We start from the raw sequence: 19,269 nt of genomic DNA, 5'->3' as shown, positions 1-19,269 counted from the left end.
ATTCAATGAGTTGCTTTACATCAAGGCTTAGAACAGCTGCTGACGCTAAATCAGCACCATTTATTGGAGTTGAGTGTGGTACCTGCCCTCATGGGGCTCTAAGTCTGGAGGGAAGAACAGGTGTGCAGACGGGCAGTCATGACACGGAGCAGCCTGCACATGAAGCCAGCGTGGAGCTATGCTCTGAGAATCAATTGTCCCTACTCTCATCCAAGACCAACACACATATTTCATGTCATAAATATTTTAACAACCATAATAACAGCTGCTGCATTTCCTGAGCCTCCTTCAGCCTGGCACTACACCTTTGGTCATTCGATCCTGACACTGCCGCCACTGGTGGGTTCCATTGAACAAGGAGACAAAATCAAGACTCATGGAGGGGGTAGAATTCACCCAGTGTCCCAGCCAGGGTTTGTCTGGGAGATGGGCTATCAGGGGTAACAGAAGAAAGTTTGATGAAGGGATTATTACAGGGATGGGCGAGCGTTAAGGACACCCTATGAAGGATGTTGCAGCACCTGGGGCTGGCAAAGGTGGGGAGCGCTTACCACCTGGAGGCCGGAAGGGGCAGTGAAGGGGGCAGTGTTACTGGAGACAGAGTGGCTGAAGGACAGGGGCCTTTGGCAGGAGCCACCTGGCCTCGATGCTAATGCTGCTCCCCTGCTTCAGGCTGCTTTTTATCACAATGTGCCACCATGTAGAGTGGGATTCTGATTGCCTGGGTCACTGCTCGTTCCCTGGGGTGCAAATGGTCCAGAACTGACCCCTCCTGCAGGGCAGCCAGGTGGCCAACAGCAGAGCGGATCAAAGAGAAGGAAGCAGCAGATGCCCAGCTAACCTCAATCTCTAGCCCTTGACGCCCTGCCTCCATAAGGCCCTTTCAAGCAGACCAGTCCTTGACCCCCTAGATCTGCTCCATGCTATGACTTAACACCCATGAACTAAGGACTGGCTATCAGCTTTACAAAACACATTTCCACTGCACAGCTGAAGGGAGCTCTGTACCAGGTAGGCTACTTGAAGCTGTCAGGGACAGAAGCCCAACTCAAGCTGGCTTAAAAACAAGGAAATTGATTAGTTCATAGAACTGAATGGTCCTGGGGGGGTGAACTCAGGTCCAGCTTGATCCAGGGTGCAAAAGCTATTCCCAGGATCCTTTCGCACATACCCCTCCCTGTCCCTCTGGTTCTCAGCTCTGCTTTCTTAGTTAACTCCATTCTTGGATCCAGGTGGTTGCAAGATGCCTGTGCACAGCTCTGGCCCCTGCAGTCCCTCTTTTTCCCGTCCAGTGAGAAATAAGCAAGCGTTCTTGTCTCCTTTCACACTGAATCCCCAGGCCTCACTCTGATTGGCCCTGACTGGCTTGAGCCACCAGCCTATCTTTAGCAATGACCAGTAGGATCTTGGAGTGATGACCTGTGGGACCTGGGAACAATGGCCAACAGGATTTCTTCAGTTTTGGGGGCTGGGAGAGCCTCACCGGGGAGGCAGTGTTCGCAGGGCTCCAAAGGCCACGTCAGTCTTGCTGAAAAACAAGCAGAAAGAGAAGGTTGTCCAGAGTGGGAGAGATCTGTGCTGCCGGGGCTGGGCGGGGCAGAGGCAGGACGCTTGGAGGTGGCATTCAAGGAGGCCCTCGAAGGGTTGGGCTGGGCCAGGCCACGCGGATGAATGGAGCTGCATTCCTGCAGAAGGGCACGGCATGAGCGATGGGTGGCCGTGAGGGGGGATGTCCCTCTGGACCGCGTCGGGGGCATCGACTTCTTCCCAGGGACTGCAGGTTTGGAGAGGAGGTGAAAGGGAGCACGGAGCTTCAACGCTGGGAAACAGCTTTTGGGTTTTAAAGCTGGGATGCTCCTCGGAACATTTTGGAGGGAGACAGAGGCTCCCGGTCACAGGAGCACCGTGTGGCACGGACTGTGTGAGGGGCAGAGTCACTGTCTGACCTCCTTCCCCCCAGAGCCCGTTTCTCCTCCAGAAAGCTCATCCCCAGATTCTCTGGGCACCCCAAGAGTCTGGGACAGCCCAGGAGGCCAACTTTGATAGTATCTATTTAGTGTTATGAATCAAGGAATTTTCTGGAGCCAAGTTTCTGCCCAGGCCCCTCCCAGGCCTAAGAACCCCACCCTGGGTAATTCTGGGCTCTGGGCAGCACCTGGTACATTGTTGGCACTTCCTGGGGGACCTGTCAGAAAGAGATTGATTTTTCTCCCTCCAGCGGTGCGGAAAATCCTTCCTGCTCTCCAGACAGGTTTGGGGCCAGGCTGGGAGACAGAGAAGCAGATCAGGAGCAGCCTTGCCCCACCTGGTGCAGGAATCCCCACTGCAGACCCCAGCTGCTGCTCCCACACACTCCCAGGACAGGGAGCTCATCACCTCCCCAGCCGCCCCGTCCAGCTCTTAGCTTGGTTGGGAGGGCTGGCTTCTCACTGACTGGGGATCTGCTGCCCTGTGACACCCCTCCAACTAGGGCCCCCGTTCTGCCCTTTGTATGGATGCACACTCTTTGCCACTCACCCTGTGTGGGGGACAGGCTTGCAGAGCATGTGCCCTGGGAGAGGCTTCAGGGGCAATGACCAGGGAACCACAAAACTGCCTGCCCTGGGTCGACAGCTCTAGTTTCCTCAGTGTGGGGTCTCCAGCCCCCTCCCCAACACATTATGTTTCTGTCCCTCTGATGGGGCACAGCTGAAAAAGTTCTGAAAAAAAAAAAATCACATAGCAATCTCCTTCCCTATTATGGTCACTAGACCTCAGTTAATATGGCCTCTAGTGACTGCCTAGTGGCTTTTTAGCAGCCTACTAGTTCGTACTGAACTTGTGGTCATCTAAAGCTTTTAATCTTTCTCACACTCTCCTACCTTGTGTTTTTGCAAACAATTTTTTTTTTAGTGTCAAAAATTATAGGTGCTTACCTCACTTCTGGTTGATTTCAACCACATGTTTTAGTCAAGGAAGTGACTGGGGCTCCACTCACATTATCACCTATTTCAGTGGCACCAAAAGACCCTGGTACTCCCAGATGCCGCTCCTCTTGGCCGCTCACTATGCTGAAGTTCCCCCACTATGCCCTTGATGCACGCTCTTCCCCGGCTGGTGCCTCTTCAGGTCCCTTGTTTTGGAGCACGGCCTCCACATCCCTCAGATGCCCATGAGTTGCCCCTGGGTCCTCACAGCACCCCGTGATCATTCGCCACCAGGTACTGCTGGTTTCACTCCCTTTGTCCCCTCCCCTGATGCCCTCTTTGTCAGAGCCACCACCACCTCCGGCCTGGGTGATGGGGACGGTTTCCTCCAGGTCCCCGTCTGGCCAGTCTGACCTCCTCTACCCTGATTTCCATTCAATCTGGAATGATCTTTAAAGGTGTCAATAGGATGTCACCCCTGCAAGAAAGCTCCTCAGGGGCCCACCTTGGCTCCAGGATAACCTAGAAGCTCCCCTGCCCTGCATGGCCAGCCCCACCGCCTCCCAGCTCCCCCACCCCTCCCTTGGCCCCAGCTGGGCCTGCCGCCTCCCCTTCCTCCCATGGGCAGGCAGACCACATCTCTACAACCTCCAGGCCTTGGCATGTGCTATTCCTGGTCTGAAATGCCCTTTCCCCTTGCCGCTCAGTTTGGCCAATTCTGACTTATCCTTCCTGTTATGTGGCCAGCTGGGCCCTTGTCTTCCTGGGGGACCTTGGCTTCCTGGAGCTTCACCCAAATCAGCTCCTGCTGGTCTCACTCTGTCTCACTCCTCACAGCACTCATCCACTCATAATCACATTCGGGGGATTATTGTGGCTGCTTCTGGCTTGGTCTTCAGGCCCACAGAAGGCAGGAACAGCACCTGCTGGTGTCTAAGTCCTCCCAGAGCTTCTGCAGCCGGGAGGTGATACCAAATAGCACACTGTAGGTACACAATGCAAAGTAAGCGAGCCAGTGGAAAAAGCCACTTATAAACAGGCACACACTAGGTCCTTCTTCAACACCTGCAACTGGCCAGTGCCTTTTCCATGCTGGGTGCTCTGCCAGGGGCTGGGGAGGTGGAGATGCATGCCCTGGCCTCCAAGCAGTGTCGCACGCGGGGTTCTCCAGAAGCAGTGGCTGAGATGGAGTCCCAGGTCAAGCTGTTTACTAGGGATCAAAGGGAAAGGGGAGGAGCTTGACTGGTGGAAGCAGAGCTGCCGGGCTGGCCAGGCAAAGCCTCATTGGAACTCTGGAGCTGGTACGACCATCAGAGCAGCCAAACCCTCGACCCCTGCCTCTCAGTCCCCAGCTCTGGCCCACCAGGGAAGGCTGCCACTCTCTGCAGCTGGGACAGGCCCTGCAGGATCTGACAGCTGGAGGCTGGAGGCTGCTGACTGCACTACAGTCCGTGATGCGCTGGTGCCCGCTCCTGTGGACTCACACGACCTAGTAAAAAAGATCGAGGAATTTGTGAGCTGATTGTTAAACCACTGTAGCTTAAAATCAGCCATGGTGGGAGCATTTAGCCCACAGAAATTGGTAAACACAGCCAAACGTGGCTTTTTCTTTTCTGAGAGCCAATTTACTAGCAGTTTGGCCAACCACCACATGGAGCTGCTGGCCTGACAGGTAGACAGTTAACACTGGGCCAAGGTGACCCAACAGCCGGGACAACGGTGGAAGCCATGAGGGAGCCGCGGGCTGCCCTGGCTGTCAAGGAAGGCTTTGTGGAGCAGGTGACTTTTTTTCTGACATGGCAGGATATTCAGAGGTACAAAAGGCAATGCCATGAAAAGTAAGGCTCCTATCTACGTGGACCCCTGGCACCGGGTACCCCTACCCCAGAAACAGCCACTCTTACCAGTTTCCCATGTATTTTTCCAGAGGTATTTTTCTGTGCTCTTACTAACACACATGCACAGGTCTTTCTCACAGAAATGAGCTCATGCTCTGCATACTTTTCTGCACCTTGCTGTAGTCTTTTAACCATGTATCTTGCAGATCAGCCCTCATTAGTAAGTACAGAGCTGCCTCATTCCAACAGCTGCAGGACATTCCAGTTTATAGATGTGCCAGAATTCATATAACCAGTTTCCACTGGTGGATCTTTAGATTCTTTTGGCCTTTTGATATTCCAGATAGTGCCTCAGTGAGGCTCTTTGGCATTGTGCAAATGCACAAGCCTCCCCAGAGGGTACATGGACAGTGGTGCGATCGGGCCAGCATCTGTGATGGCAGTAAAGATCGGCCTTCCCGATAAAGAACAAGCAGGTGCATAGCTGAGAGGCGGAGCGGAGGAAAGAGCACAGAGGGGCCCGGCAGTCAGGAGGACGGGGCTGGCTCTCGGCTCTGCCACAAAGCAGCGGCATGTGGCTGCTGGGGTCTGGCCACTCAGACTGGGAGGTTAAGGGAAGTTTAAAGAAGAGATTCTTGTCCAACTAGTGACAAATGTATGACTAGATCATGGCATGTCCACACAGTGGAATATTATTCAGCCATGGAAAGGAATGCTGTCCACTTAGATGAAATGTCTAGAATAGGGCAAATATATAAAGACAGAAAGTAGATCAGTGGTAGCCCAGGGCAGATCAGGAAGAATTGGGGAGTGGCATCTAATGGGTATGGAGTCCCATTTTAGGGAGGTGAAAATGTTCTAAATTAGATGGTGGGGATGGTTACGCGTCTCTGAATATACAGAAACCACTGAATTGTACACTCGAAGTGGGTGAATTATATAGTGTGAGTTATATTACAATAAGGCTAAAAAAAAGACTGCACATATAACAAAGGACAAAGTTACCAAAAGGTCTGGTGTAGCCCCAGGGCTGGCAACAAAAGGGAGCTGTTACTCCTTAGGCCTGAAGGGTGAGGAGGTTGGCCTGCTCGAATCCTGGGTATTCTACAGGAAAACAGCCATCCTGTGGGGCCCAGAGGGCAGCGAGCAGGAGCAGCAACTATCTGGACCTTCCTCCTGCCCTCTGACCTCCCTCCAGTGCCTTCCACTGGCCTGACCCCATGGAAGTACACAGTGTATTGAGACGATCCCAGGACCACTAATGCATCAGGCACAACCGATCACCAAGAGGAATCATCAGGTCCTGGGGCATGAAGAAGAGGAGGCAGTGGGGGAGCCGACTGGAGAGACACGGAGGAGCTCCAGCACACTCTATGATCCTACATCCTCTATTTTCTCTGAGCCTGACTTCCCTCATCTGTGAAATGGGATGAAAATGCCCATGTCTCAAGGAGTCAGGAAAAGCAGGTGTCATCAGGGCTCTGAAAACACTCTGTAAAGGTTCAGAGCAGAATGGATGCCAAGCCAAGATTCAAAGAGAGGGTGAGAAGCAGCCTTGGATATCAGCTAGTTCAAACCCTTGAGCTGGAAATGAGGAAGCCCAGGCCCGGCAAGGGCACCCAGCCAGTTAGCAGCACAGACAGCCAAACATCAACTCCAGAGACAGTCTCTGCATTCAGCTTCTCTTCTAAGGTATATATTTTAAAATAGAATTATTTTTCAGAGCAGTTTTAGGCTCATAGAAAATTGAGTACAGAGATCCCCATAGATCCCCGTCCCCCCACACACAGCCTCTGTGCTCCAGAGTAGTACATTTGTGTCGACCAATGTGAGATCTTTTAGATCATAAATCTTGTTTCTGGCCTCCACTGGCTTCCCTGCCCCTCACAATAAAATCCCATCTCCTAGCCCAATGAGAGAGGATGACTCAGTGTCCTGGGGTGGCCTGGATGGGATCCTGGAACAGAAAAAGGACATTAGGTAAAAGCAAAAGATATCTGAATAAAGTATGGCCTTGAGTTAATGATAATGTACTAGTATTAACTCATTAACTGTAGCATTCACTGTACTAATGTCAGATAGTAATAGGGGAAGCTGGAAGCAGGCTCTACGGGGACTCTCTCTACTATCTTCACAATTTTTCTGTAAATATAAAAGTGTTTTAAAAAACAAAAAATTTTTTAATCGAATTAGAAAGAAGTCCAGCCTCCTTAACATGGCCCCTGGAGCCTGTAGGATAGGACCCCCCACCTGTACCTGCAGCCCCAGGTCACCACAGTCCAACCACACGGCCACAGCCCTGCTCTGCTGCCCTTCAGGTGGAAATGCAACAAGGGAATGAGTCTGTGCTTCCATAGGCTGGCCTCCTCGTGGGTTCCACTTGGCGTCTGCTCAAATGTCACCTATCATTGGTGTCGCATAGCCTCCCCCACCTCCTCCCTTGCTCCCCAGCCCCTAAGCCTGCCCTATTTTCTTCTTCTCACTCATTTTAGTATTTAAACCAGTTGCCTGTTGCCCCTCTCCCCACAGAATGCATCGAGTCCCCAACCCGACATGACATGGTGGCATCACACAGTAGGTACAGGCACCCCCCACTTTTCAAAAGTTCATGTTTTACAACTTTGCTTTTACAAAAGCCCTACACTGGTACCTGTTTTCACTAGCTGAAGGAAATCCGAAGAGGATTTTTGCTTTTACAGAAAGAGATGACAAGCAAAAACAGCATTCAGGGTTCGTTTTGCAGGGAGCTGTTGCAGAGGCAGTGTGCACCCAGAGCAGCGGGCGGGGGCGGGGCGGCCCCCCCCCCCCCACGCTCCTTCCCCTGGAACCACACAGCGTCTCAGCCTCTAGGCGCAAGAGCTCGGGAGCTGTGTCTGAGAGCCTCTGGGCTTCATCTCAATTTGCATATCCATTAGCGAGCTGTGTCCAAAGGTAACAGAAAAGCCTAAGAGGTGACTTCTTGGGTCCGGAACACTCAAACATTTTTCCATGTAAATTAATGGTAATTGCTTCTTCCCTTTAAGTCATTCCAGCTGACAAAAGGTTTCACAGGAATGCTTTACTCTGGGGTAGTGGGGGTCACCTGTGCTCAGTACATCCCTTCAGTTCCTGCAAGGGCGAGTCCCCAGCCCTGCACTGATGACCAGCAGAGATGGGTGCAGGTGGAGGGGAGAAGGGAACCCAGCCCCCTCAGGATGTCATTGAGGCTTCCTGTGGTTTTCAGACCCCAGACCAGAAGCAGAACTCCATGTTCTCCAGAGACCCTGGGAGACCCCAGACGGTGGGCCTCACAAATTAATTTTCTTGTTTATCTTCCTTTTGCATTGAGACATCGTTGCATCACAGGATGGAAAAATGGCAAACCCCACGCAGTCTTATGTGGCTGGTTATTAAGCTGGGATCCAGAAGGGGTGCAAAATATTGACATCAGTCCATACCAGCTGCTCCAAGCCCCGAGTTGTCCCTCCCCTATTATAGTTCCTCCCCGACATCCCCTCCATCCAGCAGCACAGGGTCGATGCCCAGCCAGGCAGGACCTCCATGACCCTGAAATTCAGGATGGTTGCTTAGGCCCAGGTCATATCAATCGTGGAAAAGTTTGGATGCACCCTGTTGGCGAATTTACCTTTGGACATTTTCTGAGCACCTGCTGTGTGCCAGGCACCAGGAAGGTGCGTGGAGTCATGTCATCTGAGAGTCAGCAAATCCTCTGACCACCAGATGCTGAATCATGATCCAGAATCTTCAAGTGTAAAGGGAGCTCTGGATACCACCCTGGGCAGCTCAGAGGCTGGTAGCCAGCCTGGCCTCAGGGAGGGGGGACCGAAGTTGAAAAGAATGTGCCTTTGTGCCCTGCCTCGGGGAGAGGGCTAGGTGCCCATGTGGGTGGCCAGTTCTGGCCAGGGCATCTGTGATTATGCCCAGCCTAGTGGGGAACATAATCACTGAGGCTCTCAAAATGCAGAGTTTGCAGGGCTTATGGGCTGAACATCATCTGATTAGGGGCCCACACAACTGCCATCGTAGCCCTCGGCCACTGGCGGCTGCAGAGGAAGAGGAAAGCTATGTGCCTAACGACATTGTGCATCTTTTCGTGTGCTTATTGGCTATAGTACCCACTGCATTTTTATAAATTGTGAGATACAGCTTATGTGCAAAAGGCACCTAGAACATCTACGTTGCTTTAAAAGAATAATCATAAAGCACCCATATCAAGGAACAGAATATTGCCAGCACCTCAGAGTCCCCCCCAGGTGACTAGTGCCAACTACAGCTCTTTGCCCTCCCAGCTCCAGGGACTTGTCTCTGCAGGAACCGAGAAGATGTACTGTACAGATGCCCCCCACTACCCGAAAGTGGAGCACTCCTTTGAAACCTTTGTCAGCTAAAATATCCACTGCCTGGATGTTTGTGCCCCTCATTTCTTTATTTATTAGAGTTTCCCCTTCTGTAGGTGCCCCCAAAATACAATCTGGTTTTGTCCACCTTTGAACCTGACACAGATGAAATCATTCTGCAGAAATTTAGACTTGCTGCTTTCCCTCATCACTATATTTCTATGTTTGACCTCTGGTGGAGTGGAACTCCATAGCTGTTCCTTGTCACGGTCCCATAGTGTCCCCTTGTGTGCACACACCTCAGTTTACCCATTCCACCGCGATGGCCATCTGGACAGTGCCTAAGGTGGGGCTATCATGCACGCTGCTGCTATGAATCCTCGAGGCTGTTTCTTGAGCACACAAGCATATGATGCTCCGAGGCAGACACCTCAGAAGTGAAATTTCTGAGTCATAGGTCCATGAGTCTTCAGCTTTATCAGACACTCTGCTGTGTTGGCACCCCTGTCAGCAGCGTGTGAGAGTTTCCGGTGCTCTGCATCCTTGCCAGCTTTCAGTGTTATCAGAATTTGTTCTGCTTGCCCCCCAGGCATCTCTGCTGAAGTCTCTGACTGTGCTAAAATTGCGATCAGCTAGGCCCTGGTGCCTCAGTGGTCCTTCCTAACTCTGCCCCCAGTGTGCCCTGGGACACCTCTGAGCCTCATTCTTTTCCCACACTCAGGCCAAGGTGGAAGGGGGGCTTGGCATCTAGGAACTATCTCCTCATCGGTAATCAGAGGGACATCTGTGTTATTTGGGGGGCTGCTCATCTAGTGCCAGCTACATGTCTGAAGGTCGCATGAGGGCACTGGCACACAGTAGGTGCTCTGTCACACTCGGTGTCCTGGAACCAGAGTTTTCAGCCAACCAGAATCTCTGTCCCTGAACATTCTGGATGCTTTTGGTATTGCTGGCTCATTTGATTGCAGATACCATGGTTGAAACATTGTGGCCCTTCCTTCCAGTGGAAACGATTGATCCCAACACTGGTCATCTGTTCCTCCAGCAGAGCTCTTAGGGCTGGGAGGACCCTGAACACAGGCCCATCCTTGGATACCCAGACCTTACCTTGTCTCCTCTCTATCCTGAGCACCTCACAGGCCCAGGCCCAGAGGCAGAACTAATGACTATGTTTTGAATATCTGATTCTGCACTGGCACCCTGACTTGTCAGAGAAGATGGAATTGCCTTCACGCCATGTTTCAATGAAAGCAACTGAGGCCCAGAGAGGGAATGTGTCAAGCCCAAGGTCACAAAACAAGCAAGCAGCCACCACGCACGGGATTCACACCCCTTGGCAATTAGACCCCTGCCTCTGAATGCCTCATCGACCAGCTCTAGGACTTAGCCAAGCCTAATTTTTTCCCTGTGAAATGGAATCATACTAACCTCCTGGAGTTAAATACGATGCCATCTATAAAGGCCCAGGCCCAGGGTGTGTGCAGCTGATTAACAAATGCTCAGTCTTCCCTCACTCATTCACTTAATTCTTTCACTAGGTAACAGGCAAAGGCCATTTGACCCTCCAGACACACTGTGACCCAGAAACCACACTCACTAGTACACCCCCATCCCAGTGCTGGGTTCACAGCAGGGGCTTCACAAATGTCTATTAGGGTGAAATCAGGCTCAAGGAAGATCATGATGAGGAGGGAAGAGAAGCTTTCGTTCCTAAGATACTTCATCCTACATTGCATATAATATTTTTAAAAAGAAGAAGAGAGGAAGGAGAGAGGGGAAAAAAAGATTAAAAACAAAATCACCAAAATATACTGCATCAAAAGCAGGGATCAGAAAAATACAGCCCATGGGCCATCTCTGGCCCACGACTTATACATGTAAATAAAGATTAAATGAAGCCCAGCCAATAGTTTTGCTTGTCCTTGAACTTCTCATCAGCAGAATCCTCCGGGATGTTCTCTTGTGTCCAGCTTCCCTCACTCAGCACTAGATCTTAGAGATCTGTTCCTTCCATGTATATCAGGAGTTCATTCTTTTTCATTATTGTCTAGTATTTCATTGTAGGATTATAACTGTTATTATACCCCCATTCTGTATACAGGTAAACTGTGGCACAGGGGGCTAAAGTAAGCTGTCGAAGGGCACACAGTTAGATCTGGAATTTAAGCCCAGGGTCCAGAATCTATGCTTTTTATTTCCTATACAATGCTGCCTCTCATGCTGTGAGGTTGGAAGCCCAAGGGGTATCAGGATCAAGAAGATCCTCAGAAGAAGGGGTACATCATCTAGCATGGGAGTCAGGGAAAGCTGCCAGGGAGGATTAAATCAGAGCTGGGGTTCCCAGACTCCAATGTCCCTGAGGCCTGTCCGGTGTCATAAGGGATCAAAGCAGATGACCTCTGAAAAAACACAACTTGAGGTCAGGGAGGCAAAAGGGAGTGGTGAGGACTGTGGAAAATCAAGGGATATCCAACCTGTGAAGGAGGCAGCTGCTGGTACAGCTCCGGGTCATGCTGCCCTGTGACAGCACTGGCAGAGATTGTGTTGAGCCAGGACAGGACAGCCATGCTGGCATTTGTGGTCAGCTCCTATATCAGGAGGTCAGCACCCAGCTGTAACAGTATTATACCATCTGAACATCCCTCCAAAGTTGCCAGATGTCTTTTCTATTTTCCCCCCAAAACATGGAATTCTGTCTTTTAAAGTCTCCTGATTTTTAAATTCCTGGTTCAGAAATTATTTTAAACCTGTGCAGGCCAAAGAGAACCTATGTGTGGTCTGGACTGGGCTGAACTGGTCTAAGGGCCAATCTAAGGACCACATAGGAATTGGAAGGCAAGGTGGGCAAGCACGTTCCGGGTGGAAAGCACACCACAAAGGGTGGACGTGAGAGGGATTTGAATGCAGGTCTGAGTTTCCCGCACCAAAGAGAAAAACAAAAGCCAGACATGGCTAGGCTGGGTAAGGGGTGGGCTGGCTGAGGCTGCACTTGGCTGCTGCCTGCAGTGACGTGCATGTGCTTTTCCCTGCCCACCCCTGCAGATCCTGGAGGAGAACATGAAGCTGGAGTGTAAGTGCCACGGAGTGTCGGGCTCGTGCACCACCAAGACGTGCTGGACCACGCTGCCGCAGTTTCGAGAGCTGGGCTACGTGCTCAAGGACAAGTACAACGAAGCAGTTCACGTGGAGCCCGTGCGTGCCAGCCGCAACAAGCGGCCCACCTTCCTGAAGATCAAGAAGCCACTGTCCTACCGCAAGCCCATGGACACAGACCTGGTGTACATCGAGAAGTCACCCAACTACTGTGAGGAGGACCCGGTGACAGGCAGTGTGGGCACGCAGGGCCGTGCCTGCAACAAGACAGCGCCCCAGGCCAGCGGCTGCGACCTCATGTGCTGCGGCCGCGGCTACAACACCCACCAGTACGCCCGCGTGTGGCAGTGCAACTGCAAGTTCCACTGGTGCTGCTACGTCAAGTGCAACACCTGCAGCGAGCGCACTGAGGTGTACACCTGCAAGTGAGCCCAAGGCCGGGCTGGCTGCCTCCAGCTGCTAGTCAGATTGCGGGGAGGACCGGACAGCACCGAGCTGCAGTCGCGGAGGCAGTTCACGTCCCAGAGCTTCACTGGGACCCACAGGAATGCCGAGCTTGTCTTTTCTGCTGTGGGGGCGCCTCCCCTGGGTTTCCTGCAGGCACCCGTGGGAAAGTTCTCTCCAGAGCCCCTGACTGTTCTATTCCACACCAGTGCTGCTCCACCCGACCCCCGACACGGCCCGGGCTGCTCCTCGGCTGGAGCCGAGCCTTTCACAGGAAAAGGACTCGGGACCCTTGGGCTGCAACATAGCAATATTTAACAATTTATTCTGATAAAAAAAAATAATATTAATTTATTTAATTAAAAAGAATCCTTCCACCTCGTCGGGATCCGTTTTCTGCAAAGTGGACAGCTTGCTTTCTTTGAGGGGTAATTTTGTCTCTAGGACAAGGAGCCGAGTAGAACTGTACATACTTATTCTTTATGCAGATATTTCTACTAGTTGAAAGTTCCCCTTTGCAGCTGTAGATGTTTAAGTACAAGAGCGAGTGTCCTTTATACATATACAGATATATATACACACACACTTATATTTTTTTGCTGTTTGCTGCTACTTATCCAGAAATTTAAGCTGGTCCAGATTTGGAGATGTTTTCCAGAATACATTTCCCTCCCTTTAGTCTTCTCCAGCTCAGACTTATACCACTAGAAAAATTCAGTTTGGAGTATACAGAGAGAGGAAAGATAATAACAAAATGCCCAGCAGTTTCCATCCTTTGGAAAGTGAGCCACTGGATAAGAGAGAATATTTTGTAAGAGACTATTTTTATATGAATATTTTATTTATATGGAGTCTGCCTGTATCATTCCACGACCTGTGCTTCTTCTAAATTCTGGTCCACTTTGGAAGGAGGAGGGGCGTGGCCTGGGAGTGTGGTCAGGTCCCCCAGGGACCCTCACATAGCTGGGCTCTCAGGTTCTGCTGGCCAGTCTGGCAAAAGGAGCGCCTGGGCTGTGGTATCACTGGTATTACCCGGAAGAGGAATCAGCCCCCAGCCTCAGCCTGTTAAGTTCAGGCCTTTTGAACAAGGTCACTGAGTGGTGACCTCATGCCACGCCATGTGTTGGGCAGGCCCGAGCCCTTGGCATTGTGTGACTGTCACCTGCTCATTGCCACTTGGCAGAAGCCAGCTCAGGGAGCTGCTCCTCGCCAGGATGCCCTGCCCCTGCTGTGTGTCCCCAGGGGTGAGGGATCCCATGGGCAGCAGGACCCAACAAGGCTTCCTGGATTGCATAGCCCCAGGGTAGGCTGGCAGAGCAGTATGGAAGAGGCCTCTGCTCTGCGTCCACCTACATCCAGTGCCTCTCAACCTGGAAAGCTCTCCTCCGGAAGGCTGCGGATGTCCTAATGTGTGCCCGTTTGCATTTCTGTGTGTGTGAGCACATGAACGAGCTTAGGGATGCTTGGGGTAGTCACGTGACTTTGGGCTTTCAAGCAGTTCCGGGGTGGACATGCACCCATCTTATGTGCTCACATGTGTACCCCGCTACCCAGGTGTCCCTCTCCATGTGCCTCAGAGCTTTGGGGTGTGTGTGCATGTGGGCTGCTCTTGTGCATCTGCTGGTCCCAGGCATCTCTGCTTGCAGGTGCTGGCTTATGGTGTAAGGCAGACCGAAGGGAACTTTGGCAATTGTGTTGAGCCATCAAGAGACGGCACTTCTGAATTCTGTGCCCGTAGACACTGGTGAAACTCAGAGGCCTCTGAGACCACAGCCTGCTGGCCCCACGCACTGGGAGCCCCTCAGTGTCTAGGCTGTGTTGGACTCCCGAGGGTCAGCACTGGGCCTGGATCATAGCATGGACAAATAAAATGGCTGGATGGTTGGTTGATTTCTTCCCTTTGGACCATTTCTTTCTTTTTACTTGGGTGTCAGGATGGGTAGGCATGTGAAGGAATGAGTAGATGGATGGGCGGATGGATGGATAGGTGGATGGTGAGTGGATGGGTGGATGAGTGGCAGGTGGTGGATGAGTAGGTAGATAGTAGATGGATGGATGGATGTTTAAGGGTGAATGGATGGGTGAGGGACTAGGTGGATGCCTAAGTGGATGGATGGATGGATAGGATAGCTAGACAGATGATGGGTGGGTAGGTGGATGGATGGATGGGTAAAAGAGGAGAAAACATATGGAAGTTTCTTGAAGCTGCGCAAGTCACCATTTATCTCTACCTACCTTGAAAAACCTGCAAGATCTACCATGAGCAAAGATGTCTCGCAAGCCTACAGTCCTTCTGTCCCTAGCCTCATGGCCCCTCAGAATGGGGAAGGTACTGACAAGCCTCCCCAGGTGACTATTTAATGTTGATTACATAACATGACATCAAAAGTCACCTCTATGTCCTCCTTCACTATTCAGATGAGGAGTGGGCCTGGTGTGAGGGTATCCGGGGCTATGAGAAGAACGTCCAGGACACCGCCAGCCTGTCACCTGGCCCTTCAGCAAACTGTTATTTCCTGACCCTGGGGCCTGCCCTCTCTCTGAAGTGCCCAGCTCAGCTATGCTCTGAGCCTCAGTTTCTCTATCTGTAAAAGTCAGGTAATAATCCCTCCTCACAGGGCTGTTGTGAGGATCCCCCCCAGGTAATGGTTACACAGCACTTTGAGTTGCATAGCAATGGATGAATGCTTAGTATACTTACTAATTTTTACCACTCTCTCCATAATGATAAGCTTCTTTAAACACGGCTTATGGTAATAAATATTTGGCTCTGTGTAAAACAAAGTTATTTTCCCCTCTTTGGTTTATTCCTAAAGTGGCTCTTCAACAAAACTGACATTAAAAAGGCCAAATCTTAAAAGACTGAATCCAAAAATCAAAAAGCCCAGGTCCATAGTGTTGAAACCTCAGATGCCTGAGGCCTAGATTAACATAACTTTGGAAAGAAAATGGCTCAACACTCCTCCATCAGAGCCACATGGAAACCTGGGACTCCTCCTGGCCAGACCCTGTGATTTTACATCCCAGGTTATTAAAAAAAATCTCCCACATTTTTGGAATGTTGACAAACACCATGAGGAAGGAACCAAACATACCACAAGCTGAACTTGGCCTCTGGGCCACCAGTGTGCAGCCTCTGACTTGTACCAAATCTCATTTTAGAAATGGAGATACTGAGGCCCAGAGAGGGCCAGGGCTTTACCCAAGAACACACAGCAAGCCCAGCAGGGAGAGGATCAAGGCCAGGACTTGAGGCTCCTGGGGAAAGTCTTTCACCAACACAGCAGATGCCTGAGGCAGCAAAATAATCTGGAGGGGGGTTGGCAGGGATCAGGTTCCTATCTGTTGTTTAGATGCACACATGTGAGCATATGTGTATGCACATACACATACACCCTCCAGACTTAAGTTTAGCTGAAGGCAGGATCTGGGCCTTCCCAAAGGCCCTGAAGGGATGAGCCTGCTCCCTAGGCCACTCTGCAGGGGTATCTTGGCAGCTGGCCAAAGGAACCCCAAGTCTCCCATTCTCCCCACTCCAAGCACCTCCAATCAAGTGAGCCCCTCAACGAGGAGGTGATGCCATCCCCTGAAATCTTCAAGTGCTGAGCTCCTAGGAGGCCCCTCATTACCACCTAGAGATGAGGACAGTCTCAGGGAAGGGAAGGGACCCCTTGAAGGTCCTACACCAGGAAGTGGGGGGACAAAGACTATCGCTGGAGCCGGCCCATGACTTCAGCCCGCAAAACTTGGCCCTGAGCGTCAAGGAGGATTCAGGTTGTGGAGCACACGGAGCACCCAAGCCAGACACAGACTGTCACTGTCAGCTCCTCCTTCCACTTGCGGGGTGCATCAGCAGGTCACCAAGCTCGGGCTCTGCTTCCCCGGGATATCCCGCTGTCCTCCCCTCACCCCTCACTGACTCTGGCCCCCATCACCGCTCACCGGGAGGAATGCCACAGACCCCTCCCAGGTCTCCCGGGGTCCACTCATGCCCCACCAAGCCAGCCCCCAAACCTTGGCCAGGCCAGCCCACTCCCATCTGCCACCAGCCACGGCTTCCATGGTCCTGCAGATAAAGACTGAATCCCTTAGCCCCCCCATCCCCCGACTTGCTGTGCTGGCCCCCTCTGCAGAGCAGTAGCAATAACTCCATATGCAAGCCATTGTTCTGCGTCGGGCAAAGGTCAAGCAATTTTTATGCCCTCTCATCCCCGTACCACCCTATACATCTTGTACCTTTGCTATTTCCTCTGCTTGGAGCTCCCACCTCCCTTTCCTCCACCTGGTCTTCAGAGGAGGCTTTCCAAGCTGCTGCAGGAAGGGTGGGATCCAGAACTACCCAAGCACAGGTGCAGCGCTGCCTGTATGCTCGTCCTGGAGTGCTGGATCCGAACCACACTCCCCTGCACACCCAGAACCTCCTTCTGACTGTCTTTGTTGCCTCTGGGTCTCCAGGGCCCAGCATAGAGTTGAGGGTAATAAGAATTTGCTGAATGAGAATGATCATAAAGATCAGGAGCCCATTCCCAGACTCACCAGGCCCCTGTGTAGTCCCAGACTGGGGACCCCAGGCTCAGGTGGCCTTCTGGAGCCAAGGAGCTAGGGGACAAGAGGCGGCCTGACTGTAGGACTGTTTGCTTGCTCAGGGCCAGATGGGGTGCAGAGACAGATCAAGCCCCTAGACATGGTCAAGGGCCCATCTACTCCATTGACAAGGTGGCCACTGGTTGCCACAACAATGCTCCTGGCCCCAGAAGAATGTGCTGGAGATGGAAGAACTCTGCAGCCATTCCCCAGCTTAGCCCCCAAGATGGCAAGCTGCCTCTGAGCCAGAGAAAATGTCACACCACATGCTTGTGTGCACGCATACGCAGACCCACGGTCACACATGGACACTGAGCACAAGGCCCAGAAGGACCTGCACATATCCACAGGGCCTCGCACAGCCAAGGGAGAGAGCAGACACTCACTAAGGGGAAGCGCAAACACATCTGCCGAACCCAGAGGCTCAGACAGACCCCTGCGAGAGGCCCTGAGAGCTCCACAAGGCCACCCCAAGTCACACTCACAGGGTGCTCATCACCCCAGAGCCCAGCCACAGACTGAGCAGCACGTGTCAACTGCTAGGCTATGACTTGACCTTCACCTGTGGTCCCTGGCACCTGCATGGCGGCAAGCCCCCAGTGTGTGTGCTGGGTGTGGGGTCAGGGCAGAAGGTGGGGATGTGCCCATTGAAGGGGTTGCACCCTCGCCCCCGCCCTGGATGTCGGAGAGGACTATGTTCTCTGCAGCCTCACTCTGACCCTCTCTGGCCTCCAGAAGGGCAGAGCTGGGGAGTTGCCACTTGGCAACAGGCTTTTGAACATGCCCAGGTCTTGAGACTCCCCCATCACATGACACTCATTTTACAGACAAGGAAACTGAGGCTTGGCTCCTGGACCCTGTCAGTGAGCACTTCATTAGGCACCAGGCCACTGCATCCTGAACTGCATCGATTTCTGCCCAGAGTAGCTTCCAGCCCACCTGCCAGCCCTCACATGCCGGCTGGTACACCTGGATGGTGGCAGAGGTGACTGATGGCAGACACCCTGACATGGCTCTTGCCGCTGGAAGGCAGCCAGGCTGTGCATCCATCAGGTAGACATGGCGGTGCTGAATCAGTGACCACACCAGAGAACTTTTTCACTTAATATATAATTACTTGCTTGAGTAAGATCCTTTCTCCACCAGCCTGGCCCCCTTCCCTGCTGCTTTATTTTTCTTCCCCTCTGACTTCTGAAAGGATGATGGATTAATGCAGTTGAGCACCAACTACAGGCAAACAGGTCCAGGGTGGCAGGAACCCCAGCAAAATGCCCTCAGGAGAGAAGTTGAATTGGAGTTCAAACGGGGCCGCAGGGTTTGGGTTCAGATGCTGTGAGCTGTGTGCTTCTATGCAAGTTGCTTAACTTCTCTGGGGCTCAGCTTCCTGATCCTTACCAATTGTGGAGTGTTAGTGTGTGCCAGGCTCTTTTTAAGCACTTTATATGTATTTTCTCATAATCCTCACAATATGCGATAGGCACCGTTATCAGCCTTGGTATATGCATCTGCTAGGGCTGCTGCAACATAGTCCCACAGATTGAGGGGTATAAACAACAGCAATTTGTTCCCCCACAGTTTTGGAGGCAGGAAGTCCAAAATCAAAGCATCAACAGGGTTCGTTCCTCCAGAGGTCTGTACGGGAGAATCGGCTCCAGGCCTCTGTGGCTTGGAGACAACCATCTTCTTCCCAAATCTCTCTCTTATCATCTCCCTCCATGTGTCTGTGTCCAAATTGCTCCTTTTTAGAGGGACACCAGCCATGTTGGATTAAGACCCACCCAAATGATCTCATTTTAACTTGGTCACCTCTTTTAAAGACCCTATCTCCAACTAAGGTCATATTCTGAGGTACTGGGGGTTAGGACTCCAACAGATGAATTCAGGAGGACACAGGTCAACCTATAACACCTGGTTATAGGTGAGGAAACCGAGGCAAAGAGTTAAGTGACTGGGCCAAGATCACGTATGTTTGAAAAGCTGGAAGCAGGATTCAAGCCCAGGTTCCAGAGCCCCACCATGCCACACTGCCCGCTCAACACTGAGCCAGTCACTCCTGCCTGATAGGGC

General features: G+C 51.9%; 1 protein-coding gene across 2 annotated transcripts in view; it reads left to right on the top strand.

The window, feature by feature from the left end:
• WNT7A (Wnt family member 7A) overlaps positions 1 to 14,509 on the top strand; it is a 61,592-nt gene extending 47,083 nt beyond the window's left edge. The window contains exons 4-5 of one of the 2 annotated variants that reach the window (XM_057506171.1): positions 7,274 to 7,318; positions 12,124 to 14,509. In XM_057506171.1, the coding sequence (XP_057362154.1) occupies positions 7,274 to 7,318; positions 12,124 to 12,603 (525 nt within the window). In that variant the 3' untranslated portion in view covers positions 12,604 to 14,509. The remainder of the gene's footprint in view (positions 1 to 7,273; positions 7,319 to 12,123) is intronic. The other variant, XM_036911487.2, reaches the window with a different exon arrangement.
• The last annotated feature ends 4,760 nt before the right edge of the window (positions 14,510 to 19,269 follow it).

Source organism: Manis pentadactyla, chromosome 1 (genome assembly GCF_030020395.1).
Source record: "Manis pentadactyla isolate mManPen7 chromosome 1, mManPen7.hap1, whole genome shotgun sequence".
Classification (NCBI taxonomy): Eukaryota; Metazoa; Chordata; class Mammalia; order Pholidota; family Manidae; genus Manis; species Manis pentadactyla.
The sequence above is the reverse complement of the archived record's forward strand: the minus strand, read 5'-3'. Positions and strand labels throughout refer to the sequence as shown.